Below are 21623 nucleotides of genomic sequence, written 5' to 3'. Positions count from 1 at the left end.
TATATACAAAATAAACAACTTTGTTTGACAGTGGTATACACAAAAATTAAGTACCTAGTTTGACAGTGGTATATATCCAATAAAGTACTTTGTTTGACAGTGGTATATACAAAATAAAATACTCTGTTTGACAGTGGTATATACAAAATAAAGTACTTTGTTTGACAGTGGTATACACACAATTAAGTACGTTGTTTGACAGTGGTATATAAAAAATAATATATAGTGAAAAATAAGAACAATTCGAATCGTTAATATAAATGCATATAAACATATTGTCATAGTATCCATGCTGGTCATTATCGGCGCTTACTATTTTAAAAACAAAATCAACAGAAACAAAATATTCGTTTTTAGTTTAAAACGTTACCTACAAATGTATATTTTCTCTCACAAATATACGTGATTGTATTATGAGCATAACTGACTTTGTATTTTACAGGTAAAATCCTGGATTACGTTTAACGAGGCGTTCGTCGTTTCCTGGTTGGGATACGGTATCGGAGTATTTGCCCCGGGCGTTTACAGCCCTGGTAACGCTGTGTACAAGGTGGCTCACAATATCATCCGGTCACATGTCCTGGCTTATCACACTTACGACGATCACTTCCGGTCTAGGTATAATGGTAAGTTCAGCCGTACTTATTCTTCTTTAGAGTACAGGGGTTCCATCAATGCACTGATGATTATGTCCTTGGAAACCTGTGCACAGAGGCGTGAAAAAAGCAGCGGTGGTCAACCGGTGATTATGCTATTGTATTACATGTGTGTGCTTTCATAAATGAAAGTTTATGTTGTTCCAACAATAATTACGCGAATTCAAACAGTTTGCAAAAAAAAGTCTTTTCAAACCCCGATGAAAAAAACCCAACCTTAATGCTTAAATGAGGAGCAACACATTGGTACTAATAAAATGTCGTTTTGTGTGACTTTTTTCCTCATTAAATTTCTGCATGTAAAAATGGCTAAAGCTGTGATGATAGTTATGACGTCAGTTTTTTGTGTACTCATTGGCTAACAAATATGTCGGTTCTCGTTCGTACACATATTTTAGGAATTGGTGCATACTTAATGTTTGATTGTTTGCATTCTTTCAGTTTATTTGAAATGCTATCTTTTAGATTTCGCGTAAGTCCTTTACACATATCAATCACATTACATCTACAAACAGTCCACAGTAAACTGGTACAGCACATTATACAATGAAACCTTCATAACTGACTGTGGACGCGACAGCTCTGTCTAGAGACGAACCACTATATCCCCCTAAAACCCTGACACGACAAATGACTTAATAGTAAATGAGCAGAATGTTTATTTCAACGTTACATGTAATAGTGTGCTTTAAGTTCTGCAATCGGACTACCGCATGGGACACCCTACTGAGACGGCCCTCATACGTGTACATGATGACATAGCTTCTGCATTGGATAACACGTACAAGGCGGTGCTTGTCATGCTGGACTTGTCAGCAGCATTTGACGTCATCGACCATGGCATATTTTACAACCGTCTGGGGTACTCTTATGGAGTGACTGAAACTACACTATGCTCGATACAGTATTATCTGAGTGAACGACGACAGTGTGTTGCCATCGGATCTACCACCTCACATGACAAAATACTAGATTTCGGGGATCCTCAAGGGTCGGTGTTAGAACCACGAAAATATTGCCTATATTCCAAACCGATCGGGGATATTTGTCGTCGCCATGGTACATATGGTTATCTAACCACAGGGGAGTTGGGATACAATATGAGAAAATCTGGAAGCTTGTCTGACAGACATCAGTACCTGGATGAACGCCAACATGCTAGAGATTAATCAGGAAAAGACGGAACCAATGGTGTTTTCCCCAAAAGGTCAGCAAACAATGGCTCCCCAACTCAAGGTCGGTGCCAGAACTATTTGTGCCAGTAATTTTTATACTCTTACAAGTATACTGCTCTGTGCATCCCTGACACTTTGGCGCTGGATATCCGCACTCATAGTAGTGTCTTCTTGTTGGGCTCCGGGGTCTGGCGGGGACACAGATAGCGAATCTAATTAAAAAACACACATGGGTAAAAATCATTAAACAACCGACAAAACAAGAACGATGACTCAAACATGACAACATCAACATAAAAAGCACGCATTTTACGCAGTTCTTGTAATGTCCTCCACACAGAGTGGCAAAGGAATGACCTCGTTGTCGCCTCTGCTGATAACGAAAGGCATCAAGGGAATTGCTGGAGATGTGAAATTTGTTAAGCTTCTGGGATTGGCGATCTCCTTGTAGAGGTTTATCGGTCTCCGAGGTGAGGTGGATGTTGACCAGAAAGAACAATGACACCGTACGAACAAACACCTTCATAAACACATTCTCAACACCAACACTATCCAAAACATTAACAATCGGAAACCAGAGGTAAAATGTTTCCGTCAACATCCCAAATCCATTGCGATGACGATACTGTCAGAAGTACGGTCATCACAAAAACGATGTAGACGGAAAACAGTGTACCAGTATTGAGGCCGTGATGGTCACACAGTACGAAGTGACTGTGACATCGCCAACTTGCGCTGTGTCAACTGTGAGGGAAAGCACGCTGCCTCTTCTCGACCTACCTGGAACCGGGGGAGAGATATATTGCGGGTTAAATACACCCGAAGTGTCTCCTTCCCCGAGGCCAGGAGGAAAGTCGAGAGTGCAGACATTGCTGCACCCACTTACGCGCAGGTGACTTGAGTCAAGGCGCTGGTTGGCAATGTCACGGTCAAAGATATGTCAGTACAAGCTTCTGAAGACAGACCTGCCTGGGGCTCACAAGTCTCAGACATGGCTGACAAACAGACCTGCAAAATCATCGTAGGAGACCCATCACGGTTCAAACAAAAGGCATAAAAAACACATCCCTCCTAAACAAAAAGCCACAAAACAATTACCCACAACCGCGAACGACATCGTCGCCAAAACTAAAACAACCTCAAAAAGCACCTACCTCACAAGTACAACGATGTCGTTAGCTATCTGTTCATAGCACGAGGTCAGAAAAAACATCGCTTGCAGAAAAACCACCACCGAAAAAATTCAAGATATCCCGAAAGCCTGCCGTGCCCGATCTAAATTTCATTTATGGCAAAGGATCGGATGACCCGACCAACAGATTTAATGTTCTGCTTGATTTTAATGATGAGTTAGAGACGAATGCTTCAACGTTTCACGCTTCAACTCCATCAAGATCAAGCAAACATAAATAAATAACAAAATAGTTACATCGAACATCCGTGGATTGAAGGCAAATATAGAAGAATTTCAACATTTATCTAAAGAACTAGACCCAGCAATATTCTGATTACAAGAAATAATGCACAAAGACCCAATTAACTTAAAACACTTCTCACTCTACTGTAATATCGCAACGGGTGGCGGCAGGGCATCGGGTGGTGCGGCTGTGGCTATCAATAAAAATATTCCTCATAGACGTATCAAGTTGAACACATCTTAACAAGCTGTTGCAGTTTGCGTAACTTTACACAGACAACTAATTATCTTCGTCCTAGAGATGGCTTTAACTATGACCAACTTAATAATATCGTGTCCCAACTTCTAACACCTTTCGTAATACTGGGTGATGTAAATGGCCACACTAGACTGTGGGCTCCCCAAACACAGACGAAATAGGAAGACGTATTGAAAAGTTAAATAAACACTTTATGTTTGTTTAACATTAACGTCCCTACATACCTACACCCTGCCTCTAGCTCGCTTACCCACATCGACCTATCCTTGTGCCACCCTTCAATTCTACTTGATTATGACTTGAAGGTCAACAATGATCGATGTGGAAGTGATCACTTTCCCATCTTTCTTAAATACATAGGGTCCTCAATTGAGGAAATTCTACCTCGATGGAATATACACAAAGCAGATTGGATGCAATTTCAACACCGATGAGATTACTGAGGAACAGTTCATGAGCATTGACGACCCAATTAAAACCTTTACTGAAACACTAACTTCTATTGCCCAAAAGACAACACCAAAATCTGCTTCAAAACCTACAAAGTTCCTTTCATCAGAAGAATCTTTTAAAACACGCAGTAATCGGGCAGCTGCTCTAAGACGCTACTTGAACTGCCCGACCGCTTCAAACTACAGTGATTTTAAAATTTGGCGGGCAAAGGCTCGCGATCAATGACAATTCACAAAAGAAACAGCTGGAGAGAATATGTGTTCAAGATATCATCAAACACTTCCTCAAAAAATGGGACATGATTCGAAAAATAAGTGGAAAAAGGAAAAAGTCAACATCCTTCCACCTCATTAATAATTTTTTTTGGTCTAAGTCTAAAATTGCTGATGCATTTGCAAAAAACATAGCTAAAAACTCATCCAATTCCAGTCTTTAGAGAAAGAAAAAAAAAAGGAAACGGCTAAATTTCAAATCACAAAAAAAAAGGAAAGATAAAATGAACCATTCATCCAACCAGAACTTGTTGATTCGCTTAGAAAATCAAAGGACTCTGCTTTAGGTTCAGACAATATATCCCATATCAATTTCTCAAACAACTACCGGGCTCGTCACTACATATTATGTAACGCTACGTAATGTCACTACATAAGGAACTTCTTTACATATTCAACAAAGTTTACGCTTCCGGAAAGATTCCAGATTGTTGAAAGATCTCTACACTTATACCTATCCCGAAACTGGGAAAGAATGCTACTGACCCAAACAACAATCGTCCTATTTCTCTGACTAGTTGTGTATGTAAAACTTTAGAACGAATTATTAACACAAGGCTGGTTTGGTTTCTTGAGGCCAACTATATAATATCCATTCTTCAAAGTCGTTTAAGAAACAGAAGATGGACAAATGACCATCTCATCAGATTCGTGACATTCACACAAGGCTTTCACCAAGAAGGAACACCTTGTTGCTTTGTTCTTTGATCTTGAGAAGGCCTATGATACTGCATGGCAGTATTGCATCATGAAAGATCTCTCCCCCAAAAAACTCCCCAATTTCATATCTGATTACCTATCAGGTAGACACTTCAAAGTCCGTGTTGGTTCAAATTTGATACGTCTAAACAGGAAATTGTCCCACATGGTGGAATCCTAGCAGTCACTCTGTTTGGTCTTAAAATCAATGATATAGTCAAATGTCTTGGTCAGTCAACGGGTCGTTATTCCTGGATGACTTCTTGATCTGCTACAGATCTAAGAATATGCAAACGATAGAACGACAACTTCAATAGAGTTAAAACAAATTACAAATTTGGGCAGACGAAAACTGCTTCAAACTCTCTAAATCCAAAACTGTGTGCATGCATTTCTGTCAGAAACGAAAAGCACACAATGACCCAAATCTTACACTTGATGACATTAAAATTCCTGTTGAACAAACCAAATTTCTCGGTCTAATTTTTTATTCGAAAATCACTTTCATACCACATATAAAGTATCTGAACGAAAAGTGTTCCAAGGCGTTAAACATTATACGAGTCCTTTCTCATACTCGTTGGGGAGCGGGCCATAAAATGCATTTGCGCCTATACAGATCACTTATTTGAACAAAACTCGATTATGGTTCTATGGTATACGGGTCGGCGCGCAGTTCTTATCTGCAGATGCTAGACCAAATCAATAACAAAGAGCTACGTCAAGCCCTTGGAGCTTTTCGAACAACGCCTGTAAAAAGGCTTTACGTGGAAATGAATGAACCATTCCTTTATGACAGAAAGAAAAAACTTTCATTACAGTTTTAAGCTCAATCAAACTCAAACTCTAAAAATCCTGCTTTCAACCAAATATTCAACCCAAAATACCTAAACATATTTACGCAAAACCCAAAATACCAAAACATATTTACGCAAAACCCAAAACTTCTGCCAACATTTGGTATCCGAATTTCAAATTTCCTGCAAGAACTCAACATAAATTTGACTGACATTGCTGAATTTGATATATCTGATGTTCCTCCATGGACAATATAAACACCTGATTTTTAACTGTACAATCCATGAGCGATGGAACTCCAGTGTACTGACCGAAGAACACAAAGCCTCCTTTTGGGAATGCATTTTGAAGTACCCTTCTCATACACAACTTTACACCGATGGTTCTAAAGAAGGGGAGAAAGTGGCACAAACCCTGCTGTTCTGCTAATTCTTGCACTTCAAACCGAATACCAGACGGCGCCTCTATCTTTTCTGCCGAAGCATGGGCAATTGGTTTAGCCCTCGACCATATCGATAAACACCGCAGACGAGACCCTAAAACACACTTACAAAACCTTACTTTTCGCATATCTTGTATCTTAAAGAAATCTAAAATAACTTGACTATGGATTCCGAGCCATGTCGGAATTTTAGGCAACGAATTTGTTGACAGAGAAGCAGAAAATGCGTAAAATCTCCGACAAACAAATATCAAACTACCATATACACATTTTAAATCTATAATAGTATAGCCAATCAAGATGACTGGCAGCAACGCTGGTCTCTCGAGACCTATACAGATCACTTTTTTAAGTACAACCGAAACTTGAAACATGCGTTACGAGTCGGAAAGATCGCAGAGAGGAAGTATTTCTCTCTCGGCTCCGCTCTGGGCAGACTTATCCTACTCATTCCTACCTTATAAAACGAGAAGATCCACCTACATGCCACGCATGTGACACTCCATTATCAGTGGAACATTTTTTAATAGAATGTTCCGATTATAAACACATTCTTGATAATTACATCCGAGTCCGAGATATGAAAACTCTTTTCAGTTCCGTGGACTCGTGAGCATTATCTAACTATTTGAAAGACACCGGTCTATTCTATTCTTTTATCCCACCTTACCCTATATGACGTTATATTTATATATATAACACATATTTCATGTAATCTGTTTATTATCTCTTATATTATTTTAACCCTTTTATCATTTTTAATTATTTACACATCCAGTGAGAATGCTTTTAAAAATGTTCATTTTTATCTGATTTTAATTTTCGCTACTCACATGTTTGTTTGGAATAAATAAATAAATCACCATGGCCCTAAATGACCACATTTGTCGATGGGCCGTTAAACTCAAACCACCAAACAAACAAACAAGAACTATTGAAACTGTCCCAGCTAGGGGTAATCTTTGATAGTTCACTGGACATGGAGAAACAAGTGCACGCCATTGCCAAATCCTGTTACTACAAGATCAGGAACATCGGCTGTATCCGGCAGTTTATAACTACAGACGCATGCAAGATTTTGGTTCATTCACTTGCTACCTTTCGGTTGGATAAGGTAATGCCCTGCTCTGTGGTATATCTGACAAACTAACAGATCGTCTACAGAGGCTCCAGAACACTGCAGTACATCTGGCTACTAGTACTCGAAAGAAGTAAAACATTACACCTGCGCTATATTCATTGCACTGGTTACCTGTACGATACAGGTCACAGTACAAAATGTTGGTGTACACATATCAGCGTAGCAGCCGTCACGACCACTGCGGTCGGATACAGAATCATTGTTGTATGTCCCAAAATATCGTAATGTGACCTATGTGCTCTTTGCACAGACGTCATGTGCATACCACCCTTTATTTGTATTTATGTGCACATTGAGATGATTATCTTCTTGCTTTATGTATAATCCATATGTTGTAAAGCCCTTTTGAGTAATTTTACAAATTATATAGGGCGCTATATAAATGTTGTATTTTTTATTATAATTATCAAAACACATCGTTGCGCAGGCGGAACATTATTTTTGTATTGTCACAATATAAAGTTTAAATGAAGTCTTTCCCTGCTTATAAAGCCATATTTTATACATTCCTAGTAAACTTTATATCCTGAGGTAACGTTTTCCAGCAATTTACAAAATGCCTGATATGTAGCGTTTGACAGCCTTACAGCCTTAAAAAGGAGACCTTAACTCAAATTTCTGATATATTTTCTCGTTCAGTGCTATCAAACAAGAAAGATACATGCGTGTTATATCTTGAACCACACCAATGTAATATTCAAAATTTGGAGTTTGACTGATGTCACATGTTGATTAGAACATGCGTACCCATCCGTGGGAGCTGTTTTGTTTCTCTGAGTTGTACGGGTTATTTATTATATCACCTGTGATATATAACTTGCGTAACTGCATGTAGCAGCTGGTGTCGTTTATCCGTGTTGTACGGGGTTCTTGATGTCACCTTTGATTAACAGCATGCGTACCAATCTGCAGCAGCTGCTTTAGCTGTCCGTGTTGTATTGGTTTTGCTTTTATGTCACCTGTGGCTTAGAATACGAGAACCCATCTTTAGTAGCTGCTTCTGTTTTCCCGTGTTGTGCGTAGCTTTATGATGTCACGTGACATTAAGAATACGCGTATCCATCTGTAGCAGCTGCTTTTTTGTGTTGTATGGGTTCATGATGTCACATGTGGTTCAGAACACGCGTACCCATCTGTAGCAACTGTTTTTTGTTTCGTCTTGTTGTGTAGGGGTGTATGACAATTTCCGTATTACCTTACCTTATTGTTTTCGCACGATTACAGGTCAGGTAGGAATCACTCTAGACTGTGATTGGAAAGAAGCCAATCAGCACCGGTCGGCCGCGGACAGATACGCCGCGGAAAGAGCACTTCAGTTTAAATTGGGATGGTTCGCCAATCCAATCTTCGGAAATGGTGACTACCCATCTGTTATGAAACGTGTTGTGAAGGCAAAGAGCTTAGCTCAGGGGCTCGCCCAATCAAGACTACCAGAGTTTACTCCAGAAGAGATTGCACAAAACAAAAGTAAGCAGACGAGTTGAAAATTTAAAACTTTTCTGTTATGTCGCCATTAAAACCAGCAGTATCATAGTATTAATACTGGTCTACATGTATCAACAGAGTAATACAGGGCCTCGAAGTAGTTTTAGTGGTCTACATGTATCAACAGAGTAATACAGGGCCTCGAAGTAGTCTTAGTGGTCTACATATATCAACAGAGCAATCCAGGGCCTCAAGGTTGTCTTAGTGATCAACAAATATCAACAGGGTACTACAGGGCCTCAGGATAGTCTTAGTGGTCTACATGTATCAACAGAGTAATACAGGGCCTCACGGTAGTCTTTATGGTCTACATGTATCATCAGAGTATTACAGGGCCTCAATGTATTATTAGTGGTCTAAATGTAAAAGAAGAGTTATACAGTGCCTCAGAGTAATGTTAATGGTATATATGTATCAAAAGAGTAAAACAGGGCCTCACGGTAGTCTTAGTGGTCTTCATGTATCAACAGAGTAAATCAGGGCCTCACGGAAGTCTTAGTGATGAACAAATATCAACAGGGTACTACAAGCCCTCAGGATAGACTTAGTGGTCTATATGTATCAACAGAGTTATACAGGGCCTCAAGGTAGTATTACTGGTATTCATGTATCAACAGAGTAGAACAGGGCCTCTAGTTTGTCTTAGTGATCAACAAATATAAAAAGGGTACTACAGGGGCTCAGGATAGTCTTAGTGGCCTATATGTATCAACAGAGTTATACAGTGCCTCAAGGTAGTATTACTGGTATTCATGTATCAACAGATTAGAACAGGGCCTCTAGGCAGTCCTAATGGTCTACATGTATCATCAGAGGATTACAGGGCCTCAATGTATTATTAGTGGTCTAAATGTAAAAGAAGAGTTATACAGTGCCTCAAGGTAGTATTAGTGGTATTCATGTATCAACAGATTAGAACAGGACCTCTAGGTAGTCCTAATGGTCTACATGTATCAACAGAGTAACACAGGGCCTCAAGGTAGTCTTAGTGGTCTACATGTATCAACAGAGTAAAGCAGGGCCTCACGGAAGTCTTAGTGATCAACAAATATCAACAGGGTACTACAGGGCCTCAGGATAGTCTTAGTGGTCTATATGTATCAACAGAGTTATACAGGGCCTCAAGGTAGTATTAGTGGTATTCATGTATCAACAGATTAGAACACGGCCTCTAGGTAGTCCTAATGGTCTACATATATCAACAGAGCAATCCAGGGTCTCAAGGTAGTCTTAGTGGTCTACATGCATCAACAGAGTAATACAGGGCCTCGAAGTAGTCTTAGTGGTCTACATGCATCAACAGAGTAATACAGGGCCTCACTGTAGTCATTATGGTCTACATGTATCATCAGAGTATTACAGGGCCTCAATGTATTATTGGTGGTCTAAATGTAAAAGAAGAGTTATTTAGGGTCTCAGAGTAATGTTAATGGTATATATGTATCAAAAGAGTAATACAGGGCCTCACTGTAGTCATTATGGTCTACATGTATCAACAGAATAATACAGGGCCTCAAAGTGGTCTTAGTGATCAACACATATCAACAGGGTACTACAGGGCCTCAGGATAGTCTTAGTGGTCTACATGTATCAAAAGAGTAAAACAGGGCCTCACGGTAGTCTTAGTGGTCTACATGTATCAACAGATTAGAACAGGGCCTCTAGGTAGTCCTAATGGTCTACATGTCTCAACAGAGTAATACAGGGCCTCGAAGTAGTCTTAGTGGTCTACATGTATCAACAGAGTAATACAGGGCCTCACGGTAGTCATTATGGTCTACATGTATCATCAGAGTATTACAGGGCCTCAATGTATTATTGGTGGTCTAAATGTAAAAGAAGAGTTATATAGTGCCTCAGAGTAATGTTAATGGTATATATGTATCAAAAGAGTAATATATGGCATCAAGGTAGTATTAGTGGTATTCATGTATCAACAGATTAGAACAGGGCCTCTAGGTAGTCCTAATGGTCTACATGTATCAACAGAGTAATACAGGGCCTCAAAGTAGTCTTAGTGGTCTACATATATCAACAGAGCAATCCAGGGCCTCAAGGTTGTCTTAGTGATCAACAAATATCAACAGGGTACTACAGGGCCTCAGGATAGTCTTAGTGGTCTACATGTATCAACAGAGTAATACAGGGCCTCAAAGTAGTCTTAGTGGTCTACATGTATCAACAGAGCAATCCAGGGCCTCAAGGTAGTCTTAGTGGTCTGCATGTATCAATAGAGTAATACAGGGTCTCAAGGTAGTCTTAGTGGTCTACATGTATCAACAGAGCAATCCAGGGTCTCAAGGTAGTCTTAGTGGTCTGCATGTATCAATAGAGTAATACAGGGTCTCAAGGTAGTCTTAGTGGTCTACATGTATCAACAGAGCAATCCAGGGTCTCAAGGTAGTCTTAGTGGTCTGCATGTATCAATAGAGTAATACAGGGTCTCAAGGTAGTCTTAGTGGTCTACATGTATCAACAGAGCAATCCAGGGTCTCAAGGTAGTCTTAGTGGTCTGCATGTATCAATAGAGTAATACAGGGTCTCAAGGTAGTCTTAGTGGTCTGCATGTATCAATAGAGTAAAACAGGGCCTCGAAGTAGTATACGTGGTCTACATGTATCAACATGGTACTACAGGGCCTCAAGGTAGGTAGTGGTCTACGTGTATCAACAGAGTAATACAGGGCCTCAACGTAGTCTAAACAGCCTGTCAACAGACACCAACATTACAACGCCATAAAGGTTAAAAAGTTAATGTTTTTTGTATCAAGAGTGACACAATATTCCTCTTCAATATATTTAATAATCATGTTTGTTTCTGTTTACAGAATCCGCGGATTTCCTCGGCTTAAACCATTATACGTCTAACCTTGTGTCTCAACTTGACCAACCGATTCAGGATCAAAGCTATGAAAATGACCAAGATGTCGACATCACTTACGACAACTGCTGGAACAGGTTTTAGTTCAAACATGCACAAAGAAATGTTCAAACACATATGAACAAATCGGCAGTTATGATTAGTTAGCTATTACATGCATATTGGTCAGACAGACAACTACCCTATTGCCAATCTCCTGGGGAAAAAAGCTTCCTCTGGATTATCATTCTGGACAATCGATACTTTTTTATGTTCATGAAATGTTCATGTCTTCAAAACTAAGGGCATTGTTTATATCCATGTTCATGAGAAATTCGTAGCAGATATCTATGGTCAAGGACGATCCCTGTTTGATATGAATATTGTAGGGAATAGGTTGTATTCTCGTCATTATAAAAGCTTATGCTTCGTTTATCAATTTTTCATTCAACACTGTCTGTTACTAATAATGAATCCTTAACGAGGTATAATGAATGCATAATTTAAAACCTGTGGCTAGTTATAAGTCATCGTTAGGCTAGGCTGAACACACATGTTATGCAGAAATAAGAGACGCTTTGAGCAGTATTATATTGTATGACAAATATAATCTAATGTCGCTGTTTTGGTGGATTGCAGGTCAGAGTCGTCATGGTTACGTGTTAATCCCTGGGGACTTAGGAAACTTCTGAAGTGGATCCACGATAGATATGATAATCCCGTGATCTACGTCACAGAAAACGGAGTTTCCGACAAAGGCCAGCTGAATGATGAGACACGTATACGTTACTACAGAGGTTACATTAACGAGATGTTGAAAGGTGAGGCAACGTGGTACACAAAGTACACAAAGAACCTAAAAACAACTTACATGTACAACGAAATACACGAAGACCTATCAGCAAATTACGCGTATAATGTTTTACACGAAAACATTAAAACACGTACAATGTGGTACACAAAACGTCAAAACAACTTACACATACAATATAGTACAAAAAAAAATAAAAAAAATTGCATGTACTACGAAGAATACAAAAACCAATTACAACTTACGCGTAAAATGCAGTACACAAAATCGTGAAAACAACTTACACACACAATGTAGTACACAAAAACGTAAAAAACACCTTACACAAAAAATGTAGAACACAAAAACATCTAAACAACTTACACGTACAACATAGTACAAAAAAACGTAAAAACTTACATGTACAACGAAAAAACCCTATTACAATTTAAACGTAAAATGAATGAAACAAAAGTGTGGAAACAACTAACATGAACAATATAGCATGCAAACGTTAAAACAACTTAAACGTACAATGTAGTACACAAACACGTTAAAACAATTTACACGTACAATGTACAAACACGGAAAGAGACCTTACATATACATATTAATTAACTATTTGTGTATGCTATGAAGGTCTATGTTTCTTATCACGCTCATAAATATGCTTTGTGGTTTTGTTGTCACTACGGCAGTTCAGGCTATCAGGACGTGACTTTCCTTAGATTTTACCTATGTTTATATGGTGGTTCTCGCTATCAGGACTTGACTTTACTTGGAGATTACCTATGTGTATATAGTGGTTCTCGCTATCATGACGTGATATAACTTAGATTTTACCTATGTTTATATAGTGGTTCTCGCTATCAGGACGTGACTTTCCTTAGATTTTACTTATGTGTATATAGTGGTTCTCACTATCATGACGTGATATAACTTAGATTTTACCTATGTGTATATAGTGGTTCTCGCTATCATGACGTGATATAACTTAGGTTTTACCTATGTTTATATGGTGGTTCTTGCTACCAGGGCGTGACTTTCCTCAGATTTTACCTATGTTTATATGGTGGTTCTTGCTACCAGGGCGTGACTTTCCTCAGATTTTACCTATGTTTATATGGTGGTTCTCGCTATCAGGGCTTGACTTTACTTGGAGATTACCTATGTGTATATAGTGGTTCTCGCTATCATGACGTGATATAACTTAGATTTTACCTATGTTTATATGGTGGTTCTTGCTATCAGGGCGTGACTTTCCTCAGATTTTACCTATGTTTATATGGTGGTTCTCGCTATCAGGACTTGACTTTACTTGGAGATTACCTATGTGTATATAGTGGTTCTCGCTATCATGACGTGATATAACTTAGATTTTACCTATGTTTATATGGTGGTTCTTGCTATCAGGAAGAGACTTTCATTTAATTTTACCTTTGTTTCTATGGTGATTCCCGCTATCGGGGCGTGACTTTTCTTGTATTTTACCTATGTTTATATGGTGGCTCTTGCTATCAGGAAGAGACTTCCATTTAATTTTACCTTTGTTTCTATGGTGATTCCCGCTATCGGGGCGTGACTTTTCTTGTATTTTACCTATGTTTATATGGTGGTTTTCACTATCAGGGCGTGATATTACTTGGATTTTACATGTATCTATGTTTATATGGTGGTTCTTGCTATAAGGAAGAGACTTTCATTTAATTTTACTTTTGTTTCTATGGTGATTCACGCTATCGGGGCGTTACTTTTCTTGTATTTTACCTATGTTTATATGGTAGTTTTCGCTATCAGGGCGTGACTTTCCATAGATTTTACCTATGTTTATATGGTGGTTCTTGCTATCAGGAAGAGACTTTCATTTAATTTTACCTTTGTTTCTATGGTGATTCCCGCTATCGGGGCGTGACTTTTCTTGTATTTTACCTATGTTTATATGGTGGTTCTCACTATCAGGGCGTGATATTACTTAAATTTTACCTATGTTTCTTTGGTGGTTCTCGCTATCAGGACGTGACTTTCCTTAGATTTTACCTTTGTTTATATGGTGGTTCTCGCTATCAGGGCGTGACTTTCCTTAGATTTTACTTATGTTTATATAATGGTTCTTGCTATCAGGACACGACTTTCCTTAGATTATACCTATGGGTAAATGGTGATTCTCGCTATCAGGGCTTGACTTTCCTAAGATTTTATCTATGTTTATATGGTGGTCCTCGCTATCCTTGCGTGACTTTCCTTAGTTTTTTCCTATGTTTATATAGTGGTTTATTGCTATCAGGACGTGACTATGCTTAGATTATACCTATGTTTATATGGTAGTTCTCGCTATCAGGACTTGACTTTACTTGGAGATTACCTACGTGTATATAGTGGTTCTCGCTATCATGACGTGATATAACTTCGATTTTACTTATGTTTATATTGTGGTTCTCGCTATCAGAAGAGACTTTCCTTTGATTTTTCCTTTGTTTATATGGTGGTTCTCGCTATCGGGGCGTGACTTTTTTGTATTTTACCTATGTTTATATGGTAGTTCTCGCTATCAGGGCGTGACTTTCCTTAGATTTTACCTATGTTTATATGGTGGTTCTTGCTATCAGGGCGTGACTTAACTTGGATTTAACCTATGTTTATCTGGTGGTTCTCACTATCAGGGCGTGACTTTCCTTAGTTTTTTCCTATGTTTATATAGTGGTTTATTGCTATCAGGACGTGACTATGCTTAGATTATACCTATGTTTATATGGTAGTTCTCGCTATCAGGGTGTGACTTTCCTTAGAATTTAGCTATGTTTATATGGTGGTTCTCGCTATCGGGGCGTGCCTTTTCTTGTATTTTACCTATGTTTATATGGTAGTTCTCGTTATCAGGGCGTGACTTTCCTTAGATTTTACCTATGTTTATATGGTGGTTCTCGCTATCAGGGCGTGATATAACTTGGATTTTACCTATGTTTATATGGTGGTTCTCGCTATCATGGCGTAACTTTACTTGGATGTTACATGTATCTATGTTTATATGGTGGTTCTCGCTATCGGGGCGTGACTTTTCTTGTATTTTACCTATGTTTATATGGTAGTTCTCGTTATCAGGGCGTGACTTTCCTTAGATTTTACCTATGTTTATATGGTGGTTCTCGCTATCAGGGCGTGATATTACTTGGATTTTACCTATGTGTATATTGTGGTTCCCGCTATCAGGGCGTGACTTAACTTGGATTTTACATGTATCTATGTTTTTTGGTGGTTCTCGCTATCAGGACGTGACTTTCCTTAGATTTTACCTATGCTTATATGGTGGTTCTCGCTATCAGGGTGTGACTTTCCTTAGAATTTACCTATGTTTATATGGTGGTTCTCGCTATCGGGGCGTGACTTTTCTTGTATTTTACCTATGTTTATATGGTAGTTCTCGCTATCAGGGCGTGACTTTCCTTAGATTTTAGCTATGTTTATATGGCGGTTCTCGCTATCAATCAGGGCGTGACTTAACTTGGATTTTACATGTATCTATGTTTATATGATGGTTCTCGCTATCAGGGCGTGACTTAACATGGATTTTACATGTATCTATGTGTATATGGTGGTTCTCGCTATCAGGGCGTGACTTTCCTTATATTTTAGCTATGTTTATATGGTGGTTCTCGCTATCAGGGCTTGACTTAACTTGGATTTTACATGTATCTATGTTTATATGATGGTTCTCGCTATCAGGGCGTGACTTACCATGGATTTTACATGTATCTATGTGTATATGGTGGTTCTCGCTATCAGGGCGTGACTTAACTTGGATTTTACATGTATCTATGTTTATATGGTGGTTCTCGCTTTCAGGGCGTACATTTTCTTAGATTTTACCTATGTGTCTTAGGTGGTTCTCGCTATTAGGGCATGACTTTCCTTAGATTTTACCTATGCTTATATGGTGGTTCTCGCTATCAGGACACGACTTTCCGTAGATTTTACCTATGTTTCTTTGGTGGTTCTCGCTATCAGGGCGTAACTTTCCTTAGATTTTACCTATGTTTATATGGTGGTTTATCGCTATCAGGACACGACTTTCCGTAGATATTACCTATGTTTCTTTGGTGGTTCTCGCTATCAGGGCGTGACTTTCCTTAGATTTTACCTATGTTTATATAGTGGTTTATCGCTATCACGACGTGACTTTGCTTAGATTTTACCTATGTTTATATAGTGGTTTATCGCTATCAGGGCGTGACTTTCCTTAGATTTTACCTATGTTTACATAGTGGTTTATCGCTATCAGGGCGTGACTTAACTTGGATTTTACATGTATCTATGTTTATATGGTGGTTCTTGCTATCAGGACGCGACTTTCCTTAGATTTTATCTATGTTTATATGGTGGTTCTTGCTATCAGGACACGACTTTCCTTAAATGTTACCTATGTTTATATGGTGGTTCTCGCTATCAGGGCGTGACTATCCTTAGATTTTATCTATGTTTATATGATGGTTCTCCTGACTTTACCTGGATGTAACTTTACTTTAATTTTATCTATGTTTATATGGTGGTTCTCACTATCAGGGCGTGATATAACTTAGATTTTACCTATGTTTACATGGTGGTTCTCACTATCAGGGTGTGACATTATTTGGATTTTACTTATGTTTATATTGTCATTCACGCTATCGGGGCGTGACTTTTCTTGTATTTTACCTATGTTTATATGGTAGTTGTCGCTATCAGGGCGTGACTTTCCTTAGATTTTACCTATGTTTATATGGTGGGTCTCGCTATCAGGGCGTGACTTTCCTTAGATTTTACCTATGTTTATATAGTGGTTTATCGCTATCAGGACGTGACTTTGCTTAGATTTTACCTATGTGTAAATGGTGGTTCGCGCTATAACGTCGTGATATAACTTGGATTTTACCTATGTTTATATGGTGGTTCTCGCTATCAGGAAGAGACTCGCCTTGGATTTTACCATTGTGTATATGGTGGTTCTCGCTATCAGGACGTGACTTTCCTTAGATTTTACTTATGTTTATATGGTGGTTCTCGCTATCGGGGCGTGACTTTTCTTGGATTTTACCTATGTTTATATGCTAGTTCTCGCTATCAGGGCGGGACTTTCCTTAGATTTTTCCTATTTTTATATGGTGGTCCTTGCTATCCTCGCGTGACTTTTCTTAGATTTTACATATGTTTATATGGTGGTTCTTGCTATCAGGACACGACTTTCCTTAAATGTTACCTATGTTTATATGGTAGTTCTCGGGATCAGGGCGTGACTTTCCTTATATTTTAGCTATGTTTATATGGTGGTTTTCGCTATCAGGGCGTGATTTTACTTCGATTTTGCCTATGTGTATATGGTGGTTCTCGCTATCAGGGCGTGACTTTCCTTAGATTTTACCTATTTTTATATGGTGGTCCTTGCTATCCTTGCGTGACTTTTCTTAGATTTTACCTATGTTTATATGGTGGTTCTCGCTATCAGGGCATGACTTTCCTTAACTTTTACCTTTGTTTATATGATGGTTCTCCTGACTTTACCTGGATGTAACTTTACTTTAATTTTATCTATGTTGATATGGTGGTTCTCGCTATCAGAGCGTGAAAACCGAACAATTGTCTCCCTCAATCCGCTAACTCAATAGCACATTATACATTTGTATGAAAGGCTATAACTATCACCGACACATCTGGTATGGTTGACTTTTGTCGAGTATATCTCTGACTAGTCCTAGACTATTTCTGTGTTTCATATTTGTAATAAAAAAAAATTCTCCGACATTCATATCTTTCATCTATTGGAAAAATATTTCTTTGTTTGTAATATAAACAAAGCAAACCCTGTTTGTCATGAGATATTTCCAACAATAACTCTGGTGTAGTGGCGATGACGCTATTTGGGTACAACTTTGGCGTTTAACTAATAATATTTAAGATTTATGGCCGATTTTGGTTGTATCGAATCATTTTTCCTAATAACTTGACATTTAGCAATAATCCTGTTTATGATTACAAATTAGGAAAACATATCTTAATAGAATGCAGTAGGATTCCAAAAAAGCCATTTTGTCATCACATGCTTTGTTTGTTTGTCACAGCTGTCAGACTAGACGGCGTGGACGTACGAGGTTACATGGCCTGGTCACTCATGGACAACTTCGAGTGGACCAGTGGATACACACAGAAGTTCGGACTGTACCAAGTGGACTTCGACAGTCCACAGCGCGTCCGGTCCATGAAGTCCTCAGTGTCTGTGTACTCTGAAATTATACGAAACAACGGCTTCCCTGAGATTTAAAATTATATCGAGATTAAATCTGATACAGAATGAGTAAAAACGTTCTTTATTCTGTGTTGACCAATCACAGGTTCCTAGAACACGTTCATCCGTGATATAGTATATAATCTCATGTATCCATTATCATATCGAGTGTTTCGTGCATGTCGATAAGTGTACTTACATATAAGTAATGTATCTTTATTGTTTTCTCAACTTATTCTAATCAGAAGCTCACTTTTTACAAGTCACGTGACTTGTGTTAGGTGATTTCATGCGTGATATTTTTTGATAAAATAAATATTTTGCTTGGAAAAGCTGAATTTCTGTCTGTTGCATGTAATCATTTTGAGGTTGGGTTTTCTATCATTATTAAAAAAGTTATGGTTTGATAGTTAACACGTAGTGAAATTGCGATAATAAATTTCGATTTTGTTTGTTACATTGTGTCATTAAGTTTCGTTCATTTTGTATATTGGCGATTCCAGCGATAATACAATTATGTGAATTAAATATGGTGATTTTCGAACAAACATATTCAACATATTTGACTCTAGCAAAAAAATATTGAAAAAGAATAACATATAATAGATATCCCACGGTCTTACAGGCCAACCTCAGTGTTATTCCGCGGGGACTGGTAGTCTCCCCTCACTATCATTCCGCGGGGTCTGGTAGTCTCCCCTCACTATCATTCCGCGGCGACTGGTAGTCTCCCCTCACTATCATTCCGCGGCGACTGGTAGTCTCCCCTCACTATCATTCCGCGGCGACTGGTAGTCTCCCCTCACTATCATTCCGCGGCGACTGGTAGTCTCCCCTCACTATCATTCCGCGGCGACTGGTAGTCTCCCCTCACTATCATTCCGCGGGGACTGGTAGTCTCCCCTCACTATCATTCCGCGGACTGAGAATCCACCTGCATGGTTAACCACCTTGTCACGAAAACAAAATCACTTGGAAAATTATTATTTCAGAAAAGATTACATTACTGAAATAAACTTGAACTCAAACTTACTTTTTAAATCACGTATTGTCAGTGGACATGAATGACAGCTTCTCAGAAATCGATTGCCATATGACATAGTCTCCTACGGCAAAGACAATAAATTCACTGCTTTGAACTGTTCTATGAGATGTGATGAAGACCTTTACACTCATTTCTCAAGGCGATTCGGGACAACAACGTTTTTTTTTATGAAACGATATAACCTCATGTATCCATTCTTTTATCGGGTGTTTCGTGCATGTCGATAAGTGTACGTACTTATCAGAAAAGCATCGTTATTGTTTTCTGAACTTATTCTAATCAGAAGCTCACTTTTTACAAGTCACGTGACTTGTGTTAGCTGATTTCAAGCGCGATATCTTCTGATAAAATTAACATTTTGCATATTGACTAAACGCACTTGGAAAAGCTGATTTTCTGTCTGTTGCATGTACTTATTTTGAGTAAGGGTTTTCTATAATTGTCACGAAGAACTTTAGTCATGGTGTCTGGTCATGCATAAAGTCAACAAAGATACTGAGTTCACGGTATAATTTAGAAATTAAACAGCCCTGTACTATTGTACTGACACACGACAGTTCTCTCCACTGTATCCCTACTAGAACTGCTCACTTCATAATATTCATGTACACCTCGGTGGGTTAACTCACTGTTAAATACAGTATAATTATATTACAATTTAAAATATATACTCAGTATTACCTAAACTGATATATACATATATACATATTACTTCCATAAAAAAGTTTATAATAGACACCGGACTATTACACACCAACTGTGGTACACACAAAACTTCACTATGTCCACCCGCCACATCACTTCCGGTACCCTGTGATCTCGATAGGATTCGACCACAAAACCGAATCCTGCACGTGACCTGCACCCGACGGCACTAACTCTGCAACATGACCACCATGCCACATATCTGGGCGGCAACTAAACTATAGGCATCAACACTGCATGCCCTTATATATATACTGTATAGTAGACGTCAAACCCTGCCATCACCGACTGCTGAGTACTAGGCCGTTTACAAAAATCCCTGCAACAACAAAATATTCACCTTTTATCGACTACTGCATGGGCGGCCATTTTACATACGAAGTATAACAACCATGTGCTTTATAAAGGTTTCAAAATAACAAACCTATAAACCCTTTACTCAAAATTCACAACTCTAAAAAAGAAGAAACACATCAGCTTACCTGCATGTACAGCTATGTAATGTTTAAAAACCCGCCCCGGGACCAACAACGAGTCCGGTGTCCAGACACCCCTCCACCACTGCCAATACCTGCAGCCGGCACCCCAATGTGCTGAACTCACCCTCGCTTTCAGCTTTTGAAAACGACAAGTTTTCCTTCCTAACACAAGAGCTCCACAAGGGACTTAACTCTAGCAAAGTACAGATACTAAATTTTAAGGTGTCACGCCACTAACAACTACATCGCAATCATTATGAAGAAGTGATGGTTTGATATTAAGTTTCGTTTTGTTTGTAACATTGTGTCAAGCAGTTTTGTTTATTTTGTATATTGGCGATTCCAGCGACAATAAAATTATGTAAATTAAGTTAGTTGAATATTGGAACGGACATATTCAACATATGGAATTATGGCAAAAAAAATATATTAAAATAAATAACAAAGGTCACAACATCAGAATTGTTTTTCTTCTGGCAATTTGGAATACTGGTCTTTATTCTGTCCCTCAATATATTAATATGGGGCTGTCAGTCCACCCTATGGGTCAACCCGCGGACTGACAGTCCAACCTCATTATCAACCAGCGGACAGACAGTCAAACCACAGGTTCCACCCACGGACAGACAGTCCATCTCAAGGGTCAACCAGCGGACTTACAGTCCACCCCAGCGGCAACTCGTTGACGGACAGTC

General features: G+C 38.8%; 1 protein-coding gene across 1 annotated transcript in view; it reads left to right on the top strand.

Moving 5' to 3' along the window:
* The window catches only part of LOC110446897 (lactase-phlorizin hydrolase-like), a 51706-nt gene extending 32551 nt beyond the window's left edge, over positions 1 to 19155 (top strand). The window contains exons 12-16 of the mRNA XM_021492239.1: positions 443 to 626; positions 8537 to 8779; positions 11625 to 11754; positions 12296 to 12477; positions 18536 to 19155. Of these exons, the coding sequence (XP_021347914.1) occupies positions 443 to 626; positions 8537 to 8779; positions 11625 to 11754; positions 12296 to 12477; positions 18536 to 18735 (939 nt within the window). The 3' untranslated portion in view covers positions 18736 to 19155. The remainder of the gene's footprint in view (positions 1 to 442; positions 627 to 8536; positions 8780 to 11624; positions 11755 to 12295; positions 12478 to 18535) is intronic.
* The last annotated feature ends 2468 nt before the right edge of the window (positions 19156 to 21623 follow it).

The sequence above is a fragment of the Mizuhopecten yessoensis genome, unplaced genomic scaffold (assembly GCF_002113885.1).
Source record: "Mizuhopecten yessoensis strain PY_sf001 unplaced genomic scaffold, ASM211388v2 scaffold3029, whole genome shotgun sequence".
Classification (NCBI taxonomy): Eukaryota; Metazoa; Mollusca; class Bivalvia; order Pectinida; family Pectinidae; genus Mizuhopecten; species Mizuhopecten yessoensis.
Note: the sequence above shows the minus strand (reverse complement) of the source record. Positions and strands in the feature narration are given on the sequence as shown.